Source organism: Zingiber officinale, chromosome 7A, assembly GCF_018446385.1.
Source record: "Zingiber officinale cultivar Zhangliang chromosome 7A, Zo_v1.1, whole genome shotgun sequence".
Taxonomy (NCBI): Eukaryota; Viridiplantae; Streptophyta; class Magnoliopsida; order Zingiberales; family Zingiberaceae; genus Zingiber; species Zingiber officinale.
Genome location: NC_055998.1, coordinates 123,748,510 through 123,775,049, shown reverse-complemented (window position 1 = coordinate 123,775,049; position 26,540 = coordinate 123,748,510). Strand labels below are relative to the sequence as shown.

The 26,540-nt window shown below is 42.9% G+C and overlaps 4 protein-coding genes across 8 annotated transcripts; 3 read left to right on the top strand and 1 right to left on the bottom strand.

The window, feature by feature from the left end:
- The first annotated feature begins 13,465 nt into the window (after window positions 1–13,465).
- LOC122000451 (protein GL2-INTERACTING REPRESSOR 2-like) lies at window positions 13,466–16,175 on the top strand. Of its 5 annotated transcripts, none has more exons than XM_042554847.1 (2): window positions 13,466–13,584; window positions 13,702–14,212. In XM_042554847.1, the coding sequence occupies exon 2, from the start codon at window positions 13,739–13,741 to the stop codon at window positions 14,066–14,068; it is 330 nt and encodes a 109-aa protein (XP_042410781.1). In that variant the 5' UTR covers window positions 13,466–13,584; window positions 13,702–13,738; the 3' UTR covers window positions 14,069–14,212. The 5 variants fall into 5 exon arrangements, with proteins under 5 accessions (XP_042410781.1, XP_042410780.1, XP_042410784.1 ...); XM_042554846.1 differs by having other exon boundaries at window positions 13,482–13,610; XM_042554850.1 differs by lacking the exon at window positions 13,466–13,584 and adding an exon at window positions 16,153–16,175 and having other exon boundaries at window positions 13,622–14,096.
- An 899-nt stretch (window positions 16,176–17,074) lies between these two features.
- LOC122000450 (transcription repressor OFP13-like) lies at window positions 17,075–18,066 on the top strand. The gene has a single exon (XM_042554845.1). The coding sequence runs from the start codon at window positions 17,167–17,169 to the stop codon at window positions 17,860–17,862; it is 696 nt and encodes a 231-aa protein (XP_042410779.1). The 5' UTR covers window positions 17,075–17,166; the 3' UTR covers window positions 17,863–18,066.
- Window positions 18,067–19,698: 1,632 nt separating this feature from the next.
- On the bottom strand, window positions 19,699–20,310 carry LOC122002353 (transcription repressor OFP8-like). The gene has a single exon (XM_042557492.1). The coding sequence runs from the start codon at window positions 20,308–20,310 to the stop codon at window positions 19,699–19,701; it is 612 nt and encodes a 203-aa protein (XP_042413426.1).
- Window positions 20,311–20,740: 430 nt separating this feature from the next.
- LOC122002354 lies at window positions 20,741–21,764 on the top strand. The gene has a single exon (XM_042557493.1). It carries the CDS (start codon window positions 21,160–21,162, stop codon window positions 21,685–21,687), a length of 528 nt encoding a protein of 175 aa, XP_042413427.1. The 5' UTR covers window positions 20,741–21,159; the 3' UTR covers window positions 21,688–21,764.
- Window positions 21,765–26,540: the final 4,776 nt, after the last annotated feature.

The window sequence follows — 26,540 nt, the reverse complement described above, 5'->3', positions numbered from 1 at the left end:
GTGTGCTTGTGTTTTTCCTTTCTTTAGTTGTCTAATTCCGCTGTGCTAACAATTATCTGTGTAGAAGTTTTGGTTTAAGTTTTTCAAGGGGCTATTCACCCCCCCCTCTAGCCATCTAAGATCCCAACAAGTGGTATCAGAGCCTGGTGCTCTTCATTTCGGCTTAACAACCCAAAGAGCTAAACAATGGCCATGAAGGAGGGATTCAGCACCAACCGTCCACCCTATTTCGAGGGAGCAGATTTCCAATACTGGAAAAGCCGCATGGAGTATTACCTCAAGACCGATATCTCCATGTGGTTTTCCGTCAAGGAGGGTTTTACACCACCAAAAGATGAAGAAGGTAAGGAACTTGATTCGTCTAGATGGTCTACCGAACAACTCCGCAAAGCACAAGCCGATGCCAAGGCCATGGTCACCTTGCAATGTGGAATCGCCAAGGACCAACTCATCAAGGTAGGTCCGTTCTCGAGTGCAAGAGACCTATGGAACAAACTCATCGAGCTCCAAGAGGGAACTCGAGATTCTCGGATTGCCAAGAGGGACCTATTCTTGAATCAACTCCAAAATCTAACCATGAAGGACAATGAAACGGTAAGTGAACTTCATGGGAGATTCAAGGAGATCATCAACGGTCTACACTCTGTGGACGAATGAGTGGAGAATCGCGATCTAGTAAGGTACGCTCTTAAATCTTTTCCTAGGAATGCCTTGTGGTCATCTATGGTAGATGCCTACAAGGTATCCAAGGATCTTTCCATTGTTAAACTAGATGAATTTTTCTATGAGATGGAACTTCATGAGCTTGCTAACAAAGGTCAAAAAGAGAAGGGTATTGCTTTGTTTGCAGGACCAAAGAGCAAGGATGGAAGAAGGAAGAAGGAATAGAAGAAAGAAAAGGAGATTTCCTCATCCACCTCTTCCTCAGAATCCGATGATGAAAGTGGATCATCATCAAGTGAGATGGCGAATTTCGTAAGAAAAATCATGAGAAGGAGCAGGAGATACAAAGGAAAAGGTAAACCTAGTGAACAAAATATTGACAAAACTAATGTTACATGTTATGAGTGCAGCAAAAAGGGACACTATCGAAGTGAGTGTCCAAAACTTAAGAAGAAGGAGGAACGAGCCAAAAAGAAGGAGGAAAGAGCCAAGAAGAAAAAGGCTCTCAAGGCCACTTGGGATGAGTCCTCATCAAGCTCATCGGAGGAAGAAGAGAAGATGGAAAAGAGCACACGACAATTAGCACTCATGGCAAGGGAGGTTTCGGACTCCGGAAGTGAGGAAGATTCGAGCGACGCCTCAACCGCGGCTTCATCATCGTCGGATGATGAAGAGGTAACCTCTTCTCATATAGAAAAGTGTTATAAGACTATCACTCATTTATCTACATTGCTTAAAAAGTCAAAAACAGAAAATAAATTGTTAAAAGAAGAAGTAAAAACCTTAAGGACCCTTAGGGAAGATGAGGTCGATGACCTACATCTAGAAGTCCTTGAGGATGAGAACAAGGCTTTAAAGGGTGAGGTTTAGAAACTCAAGAAAATGCTTGAGAAGTTCTCAACTAGCTCTAAGACTCTAGACATGATTCTAAATGCCCAAAGGGCAGTCTACAACAAGGCCGGGCTAGGGTATCAACCCAAGGAGTCGAGTTTCATTTCTCTAATGTCTAGAACTCAAGATAGTAGATTACATGTTTCTAGGGCTCATGGAACTAGGAAAGGTATGACCAAGGCATGGGTTCCTAGGTCTTTCGTTGTAGAAGCATTAGGTCCCAAGATTTGGGTACCTAAAACCTCTATCTTCCGTGTCTTGTAGGCATTGGTCGAGGGGGAGCATCTATCAACTTGGTTTGTTGATAGTGGATGCTCCAAGCACATGACCGGGAACAAATCACTGTTTACAACCATTCAAAACAAAAGTAGAGGTAATGTGTCTTTTGGTAATAATGGTAGCCTTAAGGTTGTAGGAGTTGGAGACATTCATATATCCGAATGTCTCCATATCAAGAATGTCCTTCTAGTCAAGGGGATGACTTTTAATCTCCTAAGTGTCAGTCAATTGTGTGATACGGGTTACACAATTGAATTTCATTCAAGTCAATGTTTGGTTAAACACATTGACACACTTGACACGGTACTAGTAGGCACAAGGGTTGATAATATTTATCAAGTATCGTTTAAAAGTGCTACTAATGCTTTGATTAAGTGTTTCATGTCAAAAGAAGAAGAGTCTTGGCTTTGGGATAGAAGGTTGACACATGTAAACATGAAGAACATTCGGAAGTTGGCCAACAAAGGACTAGTACGAGGCTTACCAAGCATCAAGTATCAAAAGAACAAACTATGTGATGCATGTCAAATGGGTAAGCAAACAAAAGCACCTCATAAAGGTAAAAGCACTGTGAGTACATCTACTGCCTTAGACTTATTACATATGGACTTGTTTGATTGTAACAATGTTATTTCATTGAATGGTAGTAGATATTGTTTAGTAATTATTGATGATTTTACTAGATACACATGGACTTTCTTTTTGAAAACTAAGGATCAAACCATAGACATTTTTATTTCTTTTTGTAGAAGAACTGAAAATGAAAAATCAACAACAATTAAAACCATTAGAAGTGATCATGGTGGTGAATTTCAAAACCATAGGTTCTTAGAACTTTGTCAAGCAAAAGGGTATAGACATGAGTTCTCAACTCCAAGGACCCCACAGCAAAATGGGGTTGTGGAGAGAAAGAACCGAGTCTTACAAGAGGCTGCACGAAGCATGCTCAATGAGTACTCACTACCGAGCTACTTATGGGCTGAAGCTGTGAATACAGCTTGCTATGCGCAAAATCGAGTTTTAATACATAGGTTTTTAGGAAAGACTCCCCATGAACTTTGTTTTGGGAAACCACCTACAATTAAACATCTTAGGGTGTTTGGTTGTAAGGTGTTTATCTTGAACACAAAGGATCATCTTGGGAAGTTCATGGCTAAGGCTGATGAAGGGATACTGGTCGGGTACTCTCTCACCAGCAAAGCCTATCGAGTCTACAACAAGAGGACTAAACTGATTGAAGAGTCCTCTGATGTAGCCTTTGAAGAAATCCCTAACTTAAATGATCAACCAAGGGATGTAGGAGAAATTCAATTTGAACTTAGAAATCTAAGTTTGAATGATCAAAATGAAGAACGAGTCGAAATTGACTCTGATGGTGATGAGCAAAGGCAACAAAGAACTCAATCTGATCCTTTGCCTGATATTGAGTCCTTGCCTGTGCCGAGTGAGACCATTCATGAGGCTCCACCAACACCAAGATAATCTAGGATAGCCACTAGTCATCCCCAAGACCAAATTGTGGGAGACATCCACCAAGGGGTTAGGACTAGGTCATTCTTTAGAAATGAGTCTAATGAAGTCGCATTGATTTCAGAGATTGAACCAAAAATAGTTGATGAGGCATTGTACGATCCTGATTGGATCTTAGCTATGCAAGACGAATTAGGTCAATTTGAAAGGAGCCAAGTGTGGGACTTGGTTCCTAGACCGAAAAAGACCACCATTATTGGAACTAAATGGGTCTTCAAAAATAAGTTAAATCAAAAGGGAGAAGTTGTAAGAAACAAGGCAAGACTTGTAGCCAAGGGCTATAGTCAAGTCGAAGGTCTCGATTATGATGAAACTTATGCTCCCGTGGCACGATTAGAGTCCATTCGTCTGATGCTAGCTTTTGCTGCACATAGAGGTTTCAAACTCTATCAAATGGATGTTAAATCTGCCTTCTTAAATGGTTTTATTAAAGAAGAAGTCTATGTTGAACAACCACCGGGGTTTGTGAGTACCAAAGCTCCAAACCACGTATACAAGCTCAAGAAAGCTCTTTATGGGCTTAAACAAGCACCTCGAGCATGGTACGATAGGTTGTCAACTTACCTATTAGAAAAGGGCTTTGTAAGAGACCAAATAGACCCAACACTATTTCTACGTAGAGATGGTGAAAACATTTTTGTAGCCCAAGTATATGTCGATGACATAATTTGTGGCTCAAATAACAAGGGTTATTTGAATGAATTCATTTCTCACATGGAAAGTGAGTTTGAGATGAGTCTCGTAGGAGAGTTGACATTCTTCCTCGGACTTGAAATCAAACAAACTCGAGATGGAATTTATGTCCATCAGACAAAATACACTCAAGAGATGCTTAGAAAATTCAATATGAGTGACTCTAAGGAAGTGTCCACTCCAATGGCGACAAACACTCGCCTTGACAATGATGAGAGTGGAAAACCAATTGATCTAACGCAATATAGAAGCATGATTGGTAGTCTTTTATATCTCACAGCTAGTCGACCGGACATACTCTTTGCTGTGGGCATGTGCGCTAGGTATCAAGTCTGTGCCAAGGAATCTCACTTGATTGCAGTTAAGAGAATTCTGAGATACCTTAAAGGCACAATTAGAGTAGGTCTTTGGTACCCACGTACTGAGTCTTTTGACTTGGTAGGTTATACCGACTCCGATTATGCTGGGTGCAAATTAGATCGGAAAAGTACTAGTGGGGGCTGCCAATTTTTAGGTTCATCTTTAGTTAGTTGGTCAAGTCGGAAGCAACATTGTGTTGCTCTCTCCACGACCGAGGCCGAATATATTGCCATGGGAGAGAGTGTATCATAGTTGTTGTGGATGATACACACCCTAGAGGATTATGGACTTTCTTATAAGGGTGTACAAGTGCTATGTGACAATATTAGCACGATCAACCTAACTAAAAATCCAGTCCATCATTCGAGGACCAAACACATTGAAGTGCGTCATCACTTCATAAGAGATCACGTAGCTAGGGGAGACATTGCACTTACATATGTTGAGTCAAAGTCAAACCTAGCTGATATTTTCACCAAACCCCTTCCGGAGAATGAATTTAGTCATTTAAGGAGGGAGTTGGGAATGTGTTTGGCTCCTTAGGTCCTTAGGACTTCATCATGATCAATAAGGACAAATTAAAATGACAAGAGAAATTGGGAATGATTTTGGGCAACTTGGGAACATCTCACACAAACTATAAGGTTTAACAAAATATTTTTGTTTGCTAGATATGGGGTGAGATGCTAGGAACAACCAAATTATTCAAAATGTATCATGCATCCCTTGAATAATTAGGTTGAAGAGACATTAATTGAGTATGGGGAACACCATTACATAATTCATGTGTAATTGGTTCCTTGATCTTACTCATATATTCCAATCAAGGAATCTTGATTGGGCCTTTGTCTAAAAAGTGTCTAACTATGAATGATTTGTTGATTGATACTTAACATGCCTTGATTGAAAATTAGGATAAGTTGTTTATATTTTGACAAACTTGAAACTGATCATAGCAATCCTGAGTCTTAATTAATACCTTGTTTCACTATATGGTTTTATAAGGTTTTCTGAGATTGGAATTCTAAGATTCCAAATGTCTGAGCTTTTGGATTTAAAGTCTGAAACTTTAGGGCTCTACACAAACTAAGACCTTAAGAACTCATTTTTTTTATATACTTGTGGGTGTTGATTCTAGGTTATGAATTTGGGAGATTCTGAATTCTTGAATTCTGAACTTTTCAAAATTCCCGATAGATAACGGCTCATATTTTCAGTTACTGAATATTATATCAGACACTGATCGGTCCAGGGACCGATCAGGATGATGCCTGATCGGTCTCCACGACCGATCAGGAGATTTGACGATACCTGATCGGTCTCCACGACCGATCAGGACATTCCTGACCACAGAAGATTCACTGATCGATCCAGGGATCGATCAGGAGACACCGGCACAGATGGCACCCCACTGATCCATATCTGATCGGTCCAGGGGCCAATCAGGAAGATCCCTGATCTGTCCCCACGACCGATCAGGACGATCGCTGACCGATCAGGACGTTCCCTGATCGGTCAGGATTTCTCTGTTCGGACAGCCGTCCGATCAGATCACACTGTGCACTTTCCCCTCATTAAATCCTCCCGACCTCCTCTCTTCCCGATCTTCTTCCTTCTCAAAACCCTAGCCGACCGACTCATAACCTAGCCGACGCCTCTCTTTTCCTCCCGTCTTCTCGACCCATCGTCTTCTAAAAGCCAAAGGTCACAATGGCACCGAGGTAATCTCTCGATCTCTGCTGTTTATTGTCTTTGGCAGGTCATGTTATCATGTTCTTACTGTCACTGTGGTTTGTGCTCGGTGGTTTGCCCATGGCCGGTGCTCTTTCCTTGTTCCCACTGTCCTAATTGTTAGAAAGATACCCACTGGTGGTGAGGGATCCTCTAAGGAACCGACCAAGAAATCCAAATCCAAGTCTCCTGCTCCCTCTCGACCCCAACCAGCTAGTTCCAGTAGATTCCCAAACCGCCAGTTAAAGCTAGCATTTCAACAAAGAACATTCAAGCTGCTTCCATGTCGATCTGTGGATCGAAAGTGGATGGATGAATTTTGTCCATCTGTATCCGAAACCCTAGCCTATTATAAGCTTGATTTAGTAGTCTACCTAGAAAGGGACATCAATCTTGACCTGATATCTGAATTCTATAACAACCTTCATCAAAACCATGATGGTGTTTATACCACTCGAGTCGCTAAAAGAAGTATCGATTTCTCCATCAGAGAATTCTTTGGGTATCTAGGTTGTCGTATGTGTTCAGGAGATCCTTTTCCTTTGTATCCTGATTTACCAGAGTCACTACCTCCTCCACTTGATGTATCACCTGACGATATTTATGAGTACTTCTTCAGGCAACCTAGACCGGATGGACTAGATGAGCTAGATGTTGACTTCCCTACTTTTGCAGCCTTGAGATTATCTCCTCAAGACTACATTCTTTTTAAGATTGTCACGAATTGCCTTCTACCTATCACATCTAAACCATTATCTGAGATCCGACCATATCATTGTCTTATGCTTTATGGTTTGCGTCGACGTCTCGATTTTGAAATCATGTCGAGCATCTACTCCTCGATCATATCATATTCTAAGCCTAGCGGCTCCACTATTTATATGCCTTATGGGCATATAATTACTGATTGGCTCGAGACCCTTCAGGTTGATGTCTCTAAGCGTAGAATAGTCAAAATGGTCAGGCAGGATTGCCGACTTGGGAAACGGGCGTTTTCCAAGTCTGGCATCATAGGGCAAAATGGGGATGTTCGGTGGAAGGATGGGAGAGCACTGGGTGAGTTACCACGGGGACCTCCACGACAGGTTGCTCCTATTGCTGCTCCTCCTGCTGCTGACGATGGAGAGGCCGATCCTGATCTGCGCTGGCAGATCGCCGAGCTGGAGAGCCGCTTTGATCGACACGATGAGATGATATCTGCTGAGCTGGATGGCCTGCGTATTCGGATAGACCAGCGCTATGATGACCTGCGCGGGCATATTGACCAGCGCTTCGATGATGTGCGCAGTCATCAGGTGGTGACACAGCAGTTGCTACTCGGATGGATGACACGCTACCCGCCTCCGCAGTCTTATCCAGGCTATCCATCCTCCAGCGTGCCGCCTCAGGATTTCACTCCTCCTGCCGATGATGGTGATGTTCCTCAGTGTGAGGATGTTGATTGATACAGTTTGTTTGTTGTCTGTCTGTATTTTGGATGTTATTTGTTAGTCTTTATGACTGACCTGGATGTTTGCACTTCTGATGCTACTCCTGTATTTATGCTACTCAGTTTTATATTTGCTTGCTCTTTATTATGCTTCATTTTCTATTGGTTATTAATATGTTGTTCACTTGCATGTCTTGTTTTGTCTTTTATTTCCTTATTACTGTCTTAGAATACACTAAGAGGGAATTCTAAGTGCTTTAAAAACCAGACGGTAAGGGTTAAGGGGGAGTTCTTTAAGTTATCTTACCTTATTCGTACTTTTTCGGTGTTTGACAAAGGGGGAGAAGATAACTAAGTTTAGATGAATGCAAATTTGAAGACCCTCACATAGTGTTGTATCCGTCTTAGGGGGAGGATCTTGATTCCCCTTAAATTATGAAAATTTGAACAATTCTGATCTAAACTTAAATCGTGTTGTCAAACAACAAAAAGGGGGAGATTGTTGATACAGTCTGACCTGGCTGTTGTTTTGATGTTGACACTGATTTAAGTTTGTATCAGATATTGATTAAACTCAGAATGGCTACTGATCGAGGTTGATCAGTTGGGAGGGAAAGTCCTGGTGAGTGAAGCCAGGCAAGGGAAATCCAGATGGGTCAAGACATCTGGTGAAAAGTCCAAGCAGGGAGCTTGGCACGGGAAAAGTCCAAGTATGGTGACTTGGCACGGAATGGTCAGAGAGGGCTCGGTAGCTCGTTCTCTGGACCGGACGAAGTCGGAGAGGGCTCGGTAGCTCGTTCTCTGGACCGGACTAGGTCAGAGAGGGCTCGGTAGCTCGTTCTCCGGATTAGGTCAGAGAGGGACCTAAGTGGACATTCCATGGCGCATTGGATCGGTCGGTAGACCGATCCAGTGACACAAGAATCAGTGGATCGGTCGGCAGACCGATCCAGTGAAACTGAATTCCACGGATCGGTCTGATGACCGATCAGATGACACTCAGTAGCACACTGAGTGAAATCTGATCGGTCTGCAGACCGATCAGAAAACACTCAGTAGCACACTGAGTGTAATCTGATCGGTCAGGGAGACCAATCCGGAGAAAAGCCCGCAGAAGAGAGAAAGAGGTGGATCAGATCCACACTCAATCTGATCGGTCACTACGACCGATCAGAATGGCCTCAGACCGATCAGGCTGTTGCCTGATCGGTCCAAGGCACTGTGATCGGTCTGGTGACCGATCCACACACTTTGATTTGTTCGCTGTATCAACGATTCCTTCACTGCTTTTGATATATCTCATGATGTAATCCTCTGTGCTGTTAGCTTTTGAGTTTGCAGGTTAACAGGTATCATTCCAAGCCTAATTTCAAATTAAGTTCATAAGAGGAATGCGACAAATGGTCTTTCTGCTGGTTTCAGCGGCGCATGGTGCATTTCAGGCATCAACGGATACTGCTGTGATCTGGCTGCGATCTGCTTGACTCCTGGGGATTGGTTCGAGCTCAGAAGATGCCAGTGTTGACTATGATACCATTGGTGTAAGTTCAGAGAACCAGAGAAGGAGGAAGAGGGATTGGCTGCAGCGCTGATTTGCGCAGTTTTGACCAGATCTGTGACAGCATAGATCAGTTTTTGAGAAGCAGTAAAAACAGCTAGAGGGGGAACAAGAACTACAACAAGAAAGCTTGAAAGAAAAGTGTGTGCTGTGGTGTGAAGTTCTTGAGCTCTCGGGTGAACTGCGATCTCTATTTTCTGCTACTGATCCTCGCGTGGTTGTAAGCATTTCAATTCTCCTTTGCCACCAAGTTTCTGTAAGTCTCGTGCTTTAACTTAGATCTTTCTTGAGACGTTGTGGGGAGGTTATTCCACCGAGAAGGAGGATTTGTAGCCGGAAGTTATCCGGGGTGCGATCTACCGAAGATCAAGGAGTCGTCCACCTTACGGACACGCCGAGGAGTAGGGGCAAGTTATCCCCGAACCTCGTAAATCCTAGTGTTAGTGTGCTTGTGTTTTTCCTTTCTTTAGTTGTCTAATTCCGCTGTGCTAACAATTATCTGTGTAGAAGTTTTGGTTTAAGTTTTTCAAGGGGCTATTCACCCCCCCCCCCTCTAGCCATCTAAGATCCCAACAGTCTCGAGGCAGCAATAAAAACATCACCTTCTAAGCGACCCTTTTGCGACAAACTGCCAACGAGAAGTTCTCGAAGTGTTGTAGCAACATCCCGACGATCTGGAGCTCCATATTTGATATTCTTGTTGTCGGTATTCCTTTCTTTACAGTTTAAATTGTAATTAGTTTGTAATAACTTTTCGAGCTTATAGTTGTTGCCCACCGGAAGTGATCTACGATCGCGGGCCTTGGAGTAGGAGTCGCCACAGACTCCGAACCAAGTAACTCCTCGTGTGTTTATGTGTGATTGCCTTTTAATTTCTGCTGCGTTTATCACTCAAGTTTTACGAATCGAACGAAATAGCCACGAGTGTTATTCACCCTCCCCCCCCCCTCTAGCGCTTCTCGATCCAACACGAACGACCTATTTGCCTTATAACTCACCCGATTCGATCGAGAGTCAAGGACGCGCCCGGTCTGGTCCCCATGGTTATTTATTATTGTGCGCGAGAGCAACGCTCGCTTATAACTCGCCCTATCGGGTAGAGAGTTTTTGGCACGCTTAGTCTGGATCCCGTGATAATTAATCTTCCCTGAAAAAAAACTCGATATGTTAAACGTGGATTCTAGTAATAATGGACCGAACGAGATATTTGATAGATGAGACTTTTAGTGAAAAAGGATGAAGTTCTAATGAGATATTTGATAGATGAGACTTTTGGTGAAAAAGGATGAAGTTCTATTAGTGCCACCTTTGAGCATGTGTGAAAGAACTAAGACCTGTGGCTGGGAATAGCGAAATGTAGCTAAGAGATACAGAAAATCAAATTACGCATATCTCTTCCTGTGGCTGGGAACCCCCTTTTATAGTGTCACCATGGTGCTCGTCCATGTATCTCAAGGCATAGACACATCTTCCTAGGTGTCCTAGGAAGAGGCATGTCAAAAAGTGTCTCTGACATCATTTCTTAAGTAGTCATGCAATCCTATGATGTGACAGCCTACAAACTTCTAAAGTACGATTACTTGCTGGACATGTCATGCTATCAGCAGCACAAACTCTTAAAAGGATATGACAAGATACTTGATTGGATCATGGCAACTGATTGGGGTTCGCTCGACTGGTCTTCTTTAGTTCGGCAGTGTCCTTAGGGCCTACCGAATCATCTCCTTCCTTGCTTCTTGACTGCCCACGGTTATCCCACTCTGACCAGACGTAAAGCTCGATCAGCGAGACCAGCTGTTGCTTACTTCTCTTTGTCATCGGAGGACCATTTACCCGACCGGGGAGAGACCGACTTCTTGTCTTCAAAGTTGGTACCATCCGCTCAGCCTCAATCGATCCACTCGACCGTACATGGTCTGCTCGGCTGTACCTAGGTCTGCTCGGTCGTACCTGGTCCGCTCGACCGACTTGGATACCCTGCTTGACTTTGTCCTTCACGTCAGCCGATCTTCTTAATTGACTCTGACCTATCCTTGGTAGGACCCCTTATTATTACCGGATCATTATAGATACATTGAAATGAAACTACATGATGCATCTAAGAATCTAGTTATCTATCATCAAATATGGTAAAAAAAAGTAAAGACCTAATGCAATAGCTATCGAAGGGTTGACCTAAATCCATCGCAAAAACCATTGAGCCTTGTCACCGTACAAATTTTTGCAAGCACAACGGATATATGGCCTTCTACAGGGATCAAGCAACAATCGAATTTCTTCTCAACGAGGAAGAGAGGAGGAAGAAGGAAGAAAAGTCAAAGCCAAGATGTCCAAATGATGTTTGACCTTCTTTCTTATATATCTTAGCCCATCCTATAGAGAGACCATGCACATAAAGTCATTACTCATTAACAATCCATTAATATTAACGTACCGAATTAACATATCTACACATTCAATCCATATCTAATATTTAAACTCCTTGGTGCTATAAGCATGATATCACTTAATTATAATTTAATCTTAATGAAAATTGTTGTTGGTGTTAATTCAACTATAAGCCCACCAAAATGGAGACTGAATCCTTTCAATATCAACTTACAATTTAACCACACCTATATCAAGGTAAATCCACAAGCCAAAATTTAAGGGTTGGTGTGATCGACCGCAAAGTGGTTGAGTTCGATCAAGATATTTTGCTGTACGAGAAAAAAAAATTTAAGTTAGATCAATCTATGCATTTAACATGCACATTGAGTTTGTAAGAACTCGATAGGTTAAACGTGGATTCTAGTAATAATGGACCGAATGAGATATTTGATAGATAAAACTTTTGGTGAAAAAGGATATATGAAGTTCTAATGAGATATTTGATGGATGAAACTTTTGGTGAAAAAGGATGAAGTTCTATTGGTGCCACCTTTGGGCACGTGTGAAAGAACTAAGACCTGAAATGGTGTTCTTGATAAACCAAACAGATCTGAACTAAAGGAGGAGACAAAAACTAGCTCAAATTAATCTGGGAAACCACGACTTTATTTTCTCCGTTCCATTAATCTTGGACAGCCACCTGTTCATCTGATCATCCCCATCAATGCAGAGCTTTAAATCTTTCTTCCCTAATTTCATTAACCTCGATCGATGATCTAATTATATATCAACCCATCATCTGCTTTACTTCATTTGCTTAACTTCTACCCAATATATTCCTCCATTAATCCTGCAATTAATCACCCTGTGAAGACATAATGGCTGCCACATGCTGCTCCTTAATTGCGCCTAACTATAGCTAATATTAACAATTAATATAATCCACTATATAACCATATCCATCATTACTCTAATCACCGCTGTGGAAACGAATCATGAGGAATGGTGGGAGAAGTTTAAGGAGCCAAAGTTTAACTCAAGAGTTTGACTTAACGCTACAGTGGTGCTTTGTTTAATGACTAAGAAAGGCACTAATCCGCCATTATTCCCTAACTCGACTGCTTTTTTTCCCCTAATGATTAAAGAACAATACATGTTCCAGCGTCCATGAAGTTAAGCAAAGAGAGACACTGTTCGTGGATAACGCTACATATTGAGCATAATTATGCATGCATATATCACGCATGGGGAAAATCTAAACCTGTTGACTTGGAGATGCATGGGAGAACAAGGTCAACCTTTGTGCCTCGATCGAGCTGCATGGTGGATTCAACTTGAATATTATTATAAGTGTAAGAGGGGACTGGGGGAAGGTGGAAATGATCAGAAGCTTGGATTTTAGTTGGAAGAGTTAATGAATGCTTATCCCAATTCACAGATCCCTTGTCATTTAATTTATTTAGTTTATTATATAATTTGTTTCATTAATTGTTAAGTTGAAGTAACAAGGCAATACAAGTGAGTGATCATTAATTGATGAAACAGCAACTACGTGAAATTCGTTGCTTTGCGGTACAAAAAGTAATTTATCGATGAGGATATATAATTATAATTATTTTGATTTATTATTTTATTTGATAAATAAAATAAGAAAGAATTAATAAAAAATTAATTAGTTAGCGCGTTTATGAATTATACAAAGTCAACCGCACGCTCACAAAAAGAGTGTCCCCGGATGTTTCATTCCTACACCACTAATTTTTAATTCCTATTATTTCTTTTTTTTTTAATCCAACAAAAAATTGAATATCGAAATCGAAGTTGCCATGCGCGATTTTAATTTTTTTTTAAAAAAAAATAATAATAATCTTTTTTAATTGTTTTGTCGAATCCGTTTTGGTTTTTTTTCCCACCAGTTGACCTCCACTAGCGCTCCATTTTCTTCTGTATTATTAAAATCCCTTCGTTCCCAGCACCTTCGTATTTCCTATAAATGTGAAGGTTTCCGGTGGGGTTGTTGGTCAAAATTAAGTAGCTCCGGCGGTGCTCCGGTCATCTCCCTCCACGGTTATTTTTCGAGGTTGCTCGCCGAGAATTGCGATTTCAGTTGAGCCGAGCTAAAAACAAAGGGTGTTTTGTTTTTGTTTGGTTTGGTTTATTGATGTTTAATTTTTGTGAATTGCGGTTGTTGATTCAGGGGGGGTTCAGTCGAGGATTCTTAGTTCGACGGCGAGATGAGCTGGAACCGGGGAGGGCAGAAGCTGGACCTGAAGCTGAACTTGTCGCTGGTGCCGACGGCGCCGCGCGGGGAAGCGTCGAGGAGGAGGGGGGCGGCGGAGAACGAGGAGGCATCTTCGCCGAGCTCGTGCCTGTCGTCGGAGGCGGAGCAGGGGAGCCCGGGGGAGGCGGCGTCGATGGTGGTGGGCGGGTGCCCGCGCTGCCTCATGTACGTGATGCTCTCCGCCGCCGACCTCCGGTGCCCCAAGTGCGGCACCCCCGTCCTCTTCGACTTCTGCGCCGGTGGCGGCGCCTCCGCTAAGAGCTGCAACAAGCGCAGGGCATGAAGGGGACCTGATCATGTTAATTAAAAGTGTAACACCTCGTTTCGATTATAGTTTTTCTATTATTACAATTTTTCTTTTTTGAATTTTCTTGCTTATTGTTCTTTCCCTCTCTTTAAAAACCCCCTAAAAAGAATGAATCCACTTGTTTAGGTTGTCCCTTGAAGAGTTTGTTCATCATCATCATCTTCTTCTTCTAACTCTCGATCAATTGGTATGAGCATTGGGCAATCAGAATCATGAAAAAGGAGGAAAAAACAGAGAAAACATTCAACTGAACATTCTTTTGAAGAGGCCATTCTGTATAGAAAAGAACCAACAATAGAAAAGGCAAATGAAATCCAATATTGGTTTTGAAAACATGAATGATCTTGCTGTCCATGCTTTTCCTTTTCATTTGCTTCCTGAAAAACACTTTTAAATGATTGACAAAGAAGACATGGTTGACAAAGTATACACAAGCATTAAAACTTTTTTTGCATTACAAAAGTCATGCTCTTATCCTCTCATTGTGCAATGTCAACCTTACATGGTCAGATTGTGGCCATTCAAGTAATCAGTGGCTAATTATTTGATTACTTTCTTAGCCAAACAGCTAGCTTAGTTGAAATTGAAATGCTACAAGAAGAAAGATACTACAAAACATGCTAATGATTCACTTTCAGTCATAAGAAATGAACAACTAGAGCAAGAAAAATATTTTTGCGACAGTGTGTTTTTCAGTGGTCAGTAGATACTAATTGGAATCACAACCACTTTTGAATGTTTGTCATGTGAGAAGAATAAGCATTTGTAATTCACGAGAAGTATCATCAGTGCTGCAACCACTTGGAAAAGAACAGGAACTCAGGTGTGAGCCACAAATCAACAACACAACTAGCACTATCAAGTTCAAGAGCAACAAATGAATGTATTATGAATCTCCTTTCTTCACCAAGTCACTATCATCATGTCTTTATAGGTATAACACACCATTGATCAAGAGAAGGAAGCGAGCAGAGTTTAGGAGGGGCCAGAGTTCCAATCTGAGCAAACTAGACATGGCTCTTTTGGCTATGGAGGTGCTGAGTTTCATAGTTAATACTAGACCTCTGATAATCTAATTGGATTTTGAGAAGACTTCCTATTTTGTCAATCTATCTACTCTCGAGATTGTTCTTTCTGCATGGCTTTCTACTTCATGCAGAAAAGTAAAGTGTTAGGATTGTATTAGCAATCTGTTAGTTTGGTTTCATTTTGGTTACTTGTAAACCAAACCCAATTGAAAAGTAAAGTTTTCTTTAAAGAATCTTTTTCTTCTCTACTTTCCATTTAGACATTCTATTTGGGAGCACCAAACAATAAACAAATCTCCAATAATTTAGCTTGGTATTCATTATGATTTGACATGACCTGTCCAAACATTTTTGTTTTGTTATAAGCCTCAATCTTTTTTTCCCCACTTGTTCCATTAGTTTCAAGCTATACAATTAAAACATCCTAGAAAATGGCTTGTGATGCATTCAATTTGACTCCAAAATAAAACAAGAAACAAGTGTAGAAAATGAATTAAAAATCCTATTCTTTCTTTCCACATGATCAATGATGATCCTGATACAATTAAATATGCTTGGAACCTAAAATCTTCCAAGAAAGGTTCCTGCATCCTCACCAAATGCCACAGAGAATCAAAGCCTAGTTGTCCCATCCATGGAGTTCTAGTTTTTCATCATCTGTCCCCTCTAAGCACAGGGCACCATTTATGATCGATTCAATCGTGTATGTACATATATAATTAAAAATGAGGAGAAAACAAAATAAATTAGGTGAAGGACTTGTTTTCAGCAGGACAGTCACAGGGAGCATGGATGATCATGTATGTGATTCATGGTTATCTTAATCTTAAATCTAATCACTCAAATAATATTAAACATGATCTGCTGATACAACGGGTCTGTTTACAACCAAACTGATCGAAAATGGGCAGTAGAACATCAATGAAATGAGGAGATGTTTCTTGTAGTAGAACAACAACAACAACAACAACAACAACAAAACTGACTTTGATTAGAAAAAGTTAAGTCTAACGTAATACCTGGATTTTGCAGGCAAGTCAAGGGTCCTTCCATCTGCCTTAACTGCTATCTTGGCTGCTTCTACATCTTGGAAATGCTCCTGTTATGGTCCAAAGAATGCAGCACTGTTGGTCAAATGAACATCAGCCCTACTCCAAGCAAGCATGATTAAAGATGCCTGAAGAGTATTGGAAATAAGCAAATTCCTTTCTAAGTGGAATTAATTTTCCCACAGTTAGTTTAAGAGCTCTTATATATTTTCTTCAGAGATAGAGAATGGAACTTGAGATCTTGTCGCACGCATGATTTTTAGCAGGGAATCCTGCACAAGGCAACAGGAGGACACTATTCTCATTGATTAGTTATTACATCCACACAAGTCCAATCTAGCTAGAACATTACAATAGTTTAGACTATCAATAACACATATTGAATAACTTTTCTTTCTTCTCTTTTCAAATTCTTCCCCCTAGAATTTAATGACACTAGATTTTCTGATTTATTCATTACTATACTGGGAAGAGAGGCATGATGTGACATGTACCTTGAATTCGCTGTGGTCTCAAGACTAGACCCAAAAACTGTGATTCTGTGAAGGTGGAGCATGAATAGCAGTGAAAAACCTTCTTCCTCCATTAGTGCAGGGGAAATTGGATGAACAACAACACTTTTGATTTCCCTTCACAAGTTGACAGTAAATCCAGCAATACAAACTTGTTATGGCTTTCTTTCGTTGCTCATCATTTATGAAACTGACATAATTTCTTACAGTGACAAGGACATTAGTCATTAGTGTTTGTGATTAGTGGAAGACTAATGGTGTGCATCATTAATGTTCTCACTGAACGTATGGACTTGTAAACAAAGATTAAGGATGATGGAAAAGGACCTATTCAATGTCTTATTTAATACTCAACAGCGTCTCTCTCGCCTCCTTCATGAACATGCGTGTTTATAATTATATGACAAGTTTTTAAAAGCGAAGGAGCTCAAGTTTCCTCGACCTCCATTAATGAGATCGAGCTTGACATCCGCCTCGAGAGCCTAATGGGGAAGAAGCTAGGCTTGGGCTCGCTCTTCTTCAAGCTGAGGGACTCGCCGAGGCCCTCTGCTCGCCTCTCTCCTCCCTCTCCTTGGCATTTTTGCAAACACCCAAAGACGACTTCCTTCCGCGACGCCGGCGCCGGCGACGGGGTGTTCAAGACGGTGAACTCGGTCTATATCGAATCCAACGACTCCTGCTTCACGTCCGACCACGAGTGGAGCTTCTCCACGGCGTCGTCGGACTCCGCCGTGGGCGAGTCGTCGGAGACGGTGGTGCGGCGGAGGCGGTCGGACCGGCTCTTCTTCGACCGGGGCGGCGGCACGAGGTCGATCATGGAGGAGGCCAAGGCGGAGGCAGAGGAGCCGTTCGAGGACAGCGTGGCGCTGGTGGTGAATTCGGAGGACCCGTACGGTGACTTCCGGCAGTCGATGGAGGAGATGGTGTCGGCGCACGGCCTCGGCCGAGACTGGGAGCAGCTGGAGGAGCTGCTGGTGTGGTACCTGAGGCTGAACACGAAGGAGACGCATCGACTCATAGTGGGAGCCTTCGTGGACTTGCTCGTAGCCATCAATGCTTCCTCCTCCTCCATTTCGTCGTCCTCCTCCTCCTCCTCCTCCTCTTCTTCCAGTTCTTTCAAGATTGAAGGAATAACAGAGGAGGATACCAACGAGCCAAGTTCTTCATCATCATATCCTTAACTCCACAAAATCCCTCACACTGTATATTTGCTAGATTTTTCTCATTAACTAAGCCCATATTTTTGATCGGAGAAGACAATTAAGCGCGCTCGTATCCAATTATAGCAGTAGATGAAACTGCTGTAGTTGGAGATTGCTTGGGTGTTCTTGGTGTCAGGTTTAGCAAGTCACAAGTATCTATCATAATTTTCATAAATTATACTTTGCAGGTATGAATTAAGTTTCTGATTCACAAATTGAAACTTTGAAGTGTAAGAAACTAAATCATGGGGAAGCCATGCCCTTGTTTGATCTGTCCACGAGATATTAAAAAGGTGGAGCAAATGGAGCTTGCCCTAGTTGCACATGGATCCATATAATTATTTAGAGATTAGCCAAATATAAAACTAAAGATTCTTGTCTGTAGTTTCAACGTGAGAAGCTTCTAAATCTTGCATTAGATTCAATGTTTGCTTGTGATGCATGCAAAGGGAGTTAGTCTTTCGCATTCAATTAATGTAACACGGCTCGAGACGAAAGCCAGCTGTGAGATGAATGAAATAAATTCATTCAACTTTTAGGAACATAAAAGGGTGCGGCACCAAACGGAGCATCAAATACTTTTCTTCCTAACTAATTCGTCTGAATCACTCTCCTCTGACATCTTTGGCACTAAGACTGTAAACGGATCGAATCGATTTACGAGTTTTTCGAGTCGATTTAAAAAATATTCGATTGATATTTGAATTTATTGAATTCGAGCCGAACTCGAATATGTTCGAATTTAGCTGAACTCGAATTTAAATTATATTATTCGATAGTTCACGAGGAGCTAATGAATTTTAATATTTTATTAATATAAATTAAATATATATTAAATAAATAAATTTTGATCCTTTCAAGTATCTATTTTTGAATAATAATTTGAATTTTCGTGAACATGTTCAAATCTTTCGAACCGAACATAAAATTTTAAAATTTTCAAATTTCAAATCTAACTTGAACTCAAATATACCTATTTCAAACTGAATTAGAACTTTAAATTTTTCAAGATATTCAGTTCGATTCAATTCATTCGTGACTTGGAAAACAATATTAAGAGCCTGGATTTCAGGGAGGTTCTTTAAAACCGAGCCAAGCTGCACTGAGAAAAAATCAAACAGGTTGAATGATGAAGCTCACAGGATTCCAGGCGAGCCCAAGTGTAATGAAAAGCGGCCATTAATGTCGCCTGCCATGGCCATTGATTTCAAGCTCTAGTGGTGCCTTTCTCCGTCAGCCATGGAATCAGACGCCACCACCTCCACCACCACCGGACACGGGCCTGCTGCCTACCGCTGTCCCTCGTGACTTAGCTCTTCATGAGGATGACAGTTTCGGAGTTCGCATTAATTCATAGGGGGTGGAAATTGATGTTACACGACATTAATTGGGGTGTCTGTCCCTTATTTCAAAGGAGTAATCTTACCTAAATATTTATTTAGTGATGGAGATTGTTGCAAGAGATGGTGACAAAGGAAGTTTGTGATATTGTACTTGTTTGATCTTAAAGGCTTTCTGGTCATTCTGCACTAGCCACAAGAAGCTTAAAAACTAAAAGCAATAAATTTCAAACGTCCTCTTCAGCGAAAACTCATTAAGTTTAAGAACCCCCTACATTAATCTCTACCATTCCGGAAGAAAATACAATTAAAAGGCAGTCCATTGCACTGATAGTGGGATTGAGATCCTATCACCACCCGGTGTAGTCACCGACTGGGCTCGATCGATTACACGTGGCACTAGGTGGGGTCAGGATCTCAACTTTTTTTTAGCTTTTCTTTGACTCTTTTTCAGGTCGCGTGCGTGCGGTCAGCGTCAGCGGCGGCGCGGCCGTGTCGCGAAGGCGGAGGCGGGTGGCGGCGGGGGCGAGGCGGCGGCGAAGACGCCGTTCCAGATCTCGGCGAAGGCACGGAAGATGAGGTGGTGGTGGCAGGCGGCGTTGAGGGCGAGGAAGCGGTGGAGGAGGTCGCGCAGGTCGTCCCACGCGTAGATCTCCATCTCCACGATCATCTGCAGCATCGAGTCACGGAAGTCCAGGTACGGATCCGAGGAATCCTTCACCACCGCCGTACTCCCCTCCACCACCCCCTTCCTCGCCGCCACGCGCTTCCCCTTCTTCTTGCTCTTCCCCGTCGCCGGCGGGCGGAACGGCGGAGAGGGGGAGGAAACGAAGTCGCCGTAGCGGGAGGGGGAGGAGGAAATAGCAGTCGCAGTGGTGGTCATTGTGGTAGTAGTGGCGGTGGTAGTGGACGTCAGCGTTTCAGAAAGTGAAGTAGTAGCGTAAGGGGAAAGGAGGCTAGGGCTCTTACTGGACTTGGGTTTCGTTGACGAGTAGAAGAAAGATAGGAGCTTTGGCCGCCGGCAGCTGCAGCCGACGTCGACCACCACCGGATGACGGAGCACGAACCTCCTTCGCACGAAAGACATGGAGAAACCAAAAAAAGGAGGGATTTTTAGGGTTTGCAGAGCCAGGGCATCCGAGATTGCGAACGAAATGGAGAAAGCTCAAATTTTTCGGACTCCTACAGATCAAAACTTTTCAAGAGAAGTGGGAATGGAGGACAACAAGCTTTTGGAGTGGGAGATGCATGCTTCAAAGGAAGGGAATAAAGATAATGAAATGCTCGAGCTGCATTGAAAGGTGTGACAAGTGAGGGATCCTTCATTGCCTTTGAAGCAGAGAAAGTTGGCATGTGAACCCCTCGACTCTCTGCTTTGCCTGTTTACTGCCACGCTGCAGCAGTGGCATCATAGCATAGCAAAGCAAAGCCATGGATGGAAAACAAGAAGCGTGTGATACAGATACTGATGGAAGAGAGGAAAATCTTGCAAGCTGCTTCTTCTTCTTCTATGCTGTATCAGGCAGAGTCCGTGCACTGCACATGATGGATATAGTAATGGTTTCTCCAACTGGTGGATGCTTAGTTGGGCCTGAATTGTCCAAAATGCCCAATCCTCTTCCTTTGATTTGGGCCTGAAGTGTGTAGTTGGGCATGTCTGGCTAAGTGTGGTCAGTCGATCCAATAAAAGGAAATTCTATTGATATTTATTATATATACATGTCACACTCCCTTTGATTCCGCCACCAACGGCAGCTTCACCGGTTCAGTAGGTGATCCGGCCATCGTTTCATCGCACTTCTCTTCCGTCCGCCACGCCATACCGGCACCAGCCGGTCCCCCTCCCCTGCTGCATTTAAACATTTCCGCAACGCCCCTTGCCTTTTGGTTTTATTGGTCTCTCTTTCTTCTTAGCGCTGATCTACCACCGGCGGCCATGAGTGACCTCACCGAGCTTGGTTTCGCCCTGATCCTCATCCTGTCGCTCTTTCTCCTTGGACTCACCGCCGAGCTCCTCTACCTCTTCTTCCGCCGGCGGAGGCACCCCGACTCCGCCGATCCCGAGCGCGCCGGCGTCTCCTCCGCGGGGCCCACACACAGGGTGCTTCTCTTCCACGCGCTCTGCCTCAACTCCAAGCGCCGATCCCGCGTCGAGCCTGCCTCTGCGGTCGCCCCTTCTCATGCGAAGGCGACTAAGGCGGAGCCGAAGGAGGAGGAGGAGGAGGAAGAGAGCGACCTGGCTCGTTGGTCCGCCGTGTGCTTGGGCCCCTCGAGGGCTCTCTACACCATCAAGGAAGAGGAGCCTGAAGAGGAGGATGGCGGAGACGACGAAGCGCAGGAGACGACGCCATTCGAGACGCCGTGCGCGTCGCTGCGGTTCGAATCGCCGTCGCCTCCGCCTGAAACGGCGGAGGCCGTAGATCCCGCGCCCAGCGGGGCCCACCGAAAGTTAGAGTTCCCATGAGTCGCATATCCTCGAATGTACGCACGCCCGTACCAAACATCTATGACGAGCTACCGTTTTCTGTGATTTTTTTTTAATATGCTGGATAAAAAAAAAAGACATGTTTCTAATTTTATATATCTCGTCAAAAAAAAAAAAAAAAAAAAAAATCCTTGTAAACTCTTGTACAGACTAATTGAAGCTCGTCATCCAAAATCTTTGAAGCTCTTCTCCATTCTGCTTTGCAGTGGCACCAGATCACTTTTTCTTTCCAAGTTTTTCATGAGTTTGTCTGTTTCTTTTACAGTTCACCCTTTGCCTTTACTTCGTATGTGCCCTTCCTCTTCTTTCCTAGCTAGCACCTGAAATGGCATTTGTTGGTTCATCAATAATCCAACCAGAAAAGCTTCAGATCGTAACTGTTCTGCACCAACCGTGAACCCAAAGATGTACTTGGTTGGCACCAACCATGAATGAATAATACCTCCGACCAAACATCAATCAACCGCATACAATACTCGCATCTGGTAAATATACTGACAAGAATCTGTCCTGTCCTGCTGCTGAAATTTGTCCTGTCTTGAGGAGACCTCAAAAAGCTAGCTCAGGCCATGTCTTTTGGGAGGAAAAGTGATGCAGACAAACATGTGGCTGCATTGATGTTCTGGTGCTAGCCATTAAGGTAATTAAGCTACGTACGTAGGTGGTGCCGATCTATGCGGCCAGACATCGGACCACCCCACGGCCTTCATCAATGTCACCACCTCACTCACTTGTTCTGCGTCCTTCTTCCCCTGGGAAACTTGTGTGGTGTCTTTTTGTTTTTTCCATTAATGAAGAGGAGGAGGGCAGAGTTTAAGATCTGAAATAAAACCAAGGCGGCAATTTAATGAACCGCTCGGTCTCACTTGCAGTTACGTAACAAAGTTTGTATAAGTAAACAAACTCTAAAACCATGACGATACTTGGAGTGTGATGAAGATCCTTTCTGAGAGTTGGAGGCGGCGTGCTAGATAAGTGGTTGTGATGTTGACTGAAAAAAGATCTCTAGGTTGATTTGAGGACTCTTGGCTAATATGCTAAGCAAGTTGCACACACTTAAACGAACTAACAGAACGCTAACACAAAACATCAAAGAAGGGGTCTTTGACAAAAATCCTCCGATGCTCAAGTTAATGTATTGCTTAGGCAGAGAGTAGAATAATAAGTAAAGAACAACAGGATACATGCTTAGTGTAATGAAGTGTGTGTATCTTGCCATCGGAGATGACCTCTTATTTATATATCATCTCTGCAATTATGAGATACCAGAGAATGTCGAGTGTCAGGAGTTGTTGAGCAACGGAGTATATGCATCCTGGAAGGTGTATGGCCAGTTCGAGGAATCTTCCGCTACCTGTGTGCACTCTTTTTATAACTGACACCATTAATGAGATGGTTGAAGGAATATGCGGTCATAATGTGTCGGCTGATAGGAAGCATGATCGCCTCTGAGTAAGGTTCCCTAAATCTACCTTATTTTAAAAGAATATTCTCTGACAGACGGTTGTTATTCTCAAACAAGTTGTTAGGATTCTCTGACAATGTTGTTTCCCTGAGCATATCTCAGTCGGGCATTGGTCTGCTCAGGTGAGTAATGAATGGAACGTTGAGTTTTATAAAGTTGGCCGACTTTTTGCACTTTTCACTACTCTGATATACATGTGTGGTAATGCTGGAGGTCTAAATGAGATACCGGTCCGTCCTTAGGGTCGCTCAAATATATGCTGGGAGTCTGGAGATCTGAGTAAAATATCGTCCGATTCTTAGGGTTACTCAAATATATGTTGAGAGTCTGGAGATCTCAGTGAAATACCGTTCAATTTTTAGAATCACTCAAATATATGCTGGAAGTCTAGAGATCTGAGTGAAATACCATTCCGTTTTTAGAATCACTCAAAGTCTAGAGATTTGAGTGAAATACCGTCCGGTTTATAAGGTTGCTCAAATATATGCTGGGAGTCTGGAGATCTGATTGAAATACCGTCCGATTTTTAGGATCGCTCAAATATATGCTGGGAGTCTGGAGATCTGAGTGAAATGTCGTCCGGTTCTTAGAATCCCTTGAGCCCTGACGATTTTATGATCGTCTTACCTTATACAGGGCTACTCGTCTTTTAGAGAATGGAGCACTAAGTCCTTAGGGACCAAAGCAACCTTTTGGTTGGGCGTCTTTAGAACTGAGGACTGGTCTCTAATCACTAAAGTAATATCTTGGCCTATCAAGATCCAGTCGAATTATTGACTATACCTAGGGTTGTGATACTTGTTCCTTAAGCACGACCGACCGTCCTTGAATTAGGGGTCTTAATATTAGATGAGAGGCTGAACTCTACCTAAGGGTGACCCTTTAACTGTCACCGTTCCTTGACTTCGACTTCCTGTTGGATCGATACGCATGTGAGAGGGGGGGGGGGTGAATCACGTGGTTTTCAAAAACTTGTTTTATCATTTGAGAAAACACGAGTATGTGCAGCGAAAAGCACATACGAAGCGGAAAGTAAAAGGACACATGAAAATACCGGCAGTTTACTTGGTTCTGAGCCTTCGACGACTCTTACTCCAAGACTTAAGTCTCATGGATCTATCGATGGGTAATCCACTAAAAACCTCTTTCAATACCTTCGGAAGAGGAAATCGAGTACAGAAAGATGGATCAAGTGCAACACACTGCACTTGCTCTTTTACAGTAATTAAGTATAGGAAAATAATTCTGTTACCAACACTTTGATGTAAACTAGCTCGTGTGTCGGTCTGCCAACCGCGCTCTAAAATCTTCGGAGCGGTAGTCAGGTGCAGCAGATTCGCAGCAGAGTCATAGCAGGAGCTTAGAGCAGTCGGAAAGCCTTTTTGGATGCGTAGAAGCTTGTATGAATGTAGTTTGTGAAGGTTTGGGCGAGCATCCTTATAAAGGGCTCGGAGGGCACCTTTCATAGCCATTGAAGGCGCCTATAAATCGAGAAATCTGATCCTGATTATCCCAGCTCTTATCCACGACGAAGTCCAAAGTTCATCCTGCGGAAGGTGCCGTCCAAAGCCCTTGAAGGCACCTTCCATGAACAGTGCGAAGACACCTTCCATCAGCATTGAGGGCACCTTCAAGTACTGTTCATTCGAAGGCTTTTTTGCTATTTTGTCCTGTAAAAAGATGTTAGTCTAAAACTAAAACATTTACATTGCAAAACAAAGTTAGCGCAGTTATAATAATGAGTAGTAATTAGTTCTTGTCCTCCTAAGACTAGGAACTAGTCAAGGTCTTATATTAGGGATCCGAAATGGAGCTAACTTGGATCGATGTCTATTGTCCCCTCAACCGGAACGCGCCCTCACTTAGTCACTCTCCTCCAGTGACTTACCTTTACTTACTAGTTTTCTAATTATCCGATCTACAGACCTAACTGGACTTCTTATCAGATATCTAGTCAGCTTGTCGACCTATCTGTTGGAACCCCAAGGTGGGTTTGATGTGATCAACTAAGTTAGGTTAGGTTCTGTTGTGTTTAATCCTGTGTCTAAGTATGCAGGAACTTAGGAGCATAGGAAGTCGAGCAAAAGACGCAACTAGCGAGAATGACGGCATGGGAGAGAGCCGACGGGTTCGGTGCGTCCGAGAGACGAGGTGTTGAGGAAGAGTTCACCGGCGAACAAGAAGGGAACGTGCGATGTTTCTGAGGGACGAGAAGCTGGAGCGGAAGATTGCTCATGGAGCAAAAGACGCAGCTAGCGAGAAGGTCGGCATGGGAGAGAGTTGACAGGCTCAGTACGTCTGAGGGACAAAGCTGTGGAAGAGTACGCTGGCGGACGAGAAGGAAGCATGCTACGATTCCGAGGTATGAGAAGCCGGAGCAGAAGCTTACTCGAGGAGAAGGCCGGAAGTTGGGTTCGGAGATCCCTATTCCAGATGCTCGAAATCACCCAAGCATGCGGAGCCGAAGCGGAGCTGGAGCAGAAGGTCCGGACTGGAAAAAGTCAACATGGTTAACTTTCCTGGTCCGAGCGCCCGAAATGGACTTTTATCTGGATCGTGTTTGACAATGATCCTTTGCGGAGGGGATACAGTTTTATCCCCTTTCAAACGCCTAGAACCCTTTCAGGCGCCCCGGCCAAGGCTATAAATATAGTCTTGGTCCAAGAAGCTATATAGAACAAACAATTACTGAAACAACACTTGTGCGCTTTCCTTTCTAGTTTAGCTTCTCATTTTCTATGCTTACACTGCTGTAAAGAGGCTTATCCATCTGAAAGAGAATTTAGTGCTACTCTATTCCTTGGATTAACAACCTTCTCGGTTGTAACCAAGTAAATCCTCTGAGCCTCTGTCCTTTTGTTTATTCTATTATTTTATGCAAGTGTTCTTTTAAGTCTGAGAAGGCTTCGTTTGTCTTATTTTTGTGTAGGGCTATTAAACCCTCCTTCTAGTCGGCCAATGGTCCTAACACTATCTAGACTTCTTGCTAAATATCCGATCGACCCGTCGACCTATCTGAATTTCTTGTTAGATATCCGATCGGCCCGTTGACCTATCTGAACTTCTTGCCAGATATCCGGTTGGCTTGTCGACCTATCTGGACTTCACACCAGATATCCAGTCGGTCCGTTAACCTATCTGGTTAGCTCTTGCACACTTGGTAAAGTGGTTAGATCACAACAATACCTAACTTAACTTACTTTGTCATTCATCAAAATCTTAGTTAGACCGTTAGTGCAAACTGTATCAACAATCTCCCCCCTTTTTTATGCAATGATAACATGGGTTAAGTTAGAAAAAAAAAATATACAAAGCAAGCACAAGGAATGATTAAGAGAAACAAGAATTGAGACAATTGACTTTGTTC

Bases quoted from the DNA above. Each gene is read 5' to 3' on its own strand.
- LOC122000451 (XM_042554850.1), top strand. From the start codon at position 13,739: ATGAGCTGGAACCGGGGAGGGCAGAAGCTGGACCTGAAGCTGAACTTG.
- LOC122000450 (XM_042554845.1), top strand. From the start codon at position 17,167: ATGGGGAAGAAGCTAGGCTTGGGCTCGCTCTTCTTCAAGCTGAGGGAC.
- LOC122002353 (XM_042557492.1), bottom strand. From the start codon at position 20,310: ATGTCTTTCGTGCGAAGGAGGTTCGTGCTCCGTCATCCGGTGGTGGTC.
- LOC122002354 (XM_042557493.1), top strand. From the start codon at position 21,160: ATGAGTGACCTCACCGAGCTTGGTTTCGCCCTGATCCTCATCCTGTCG.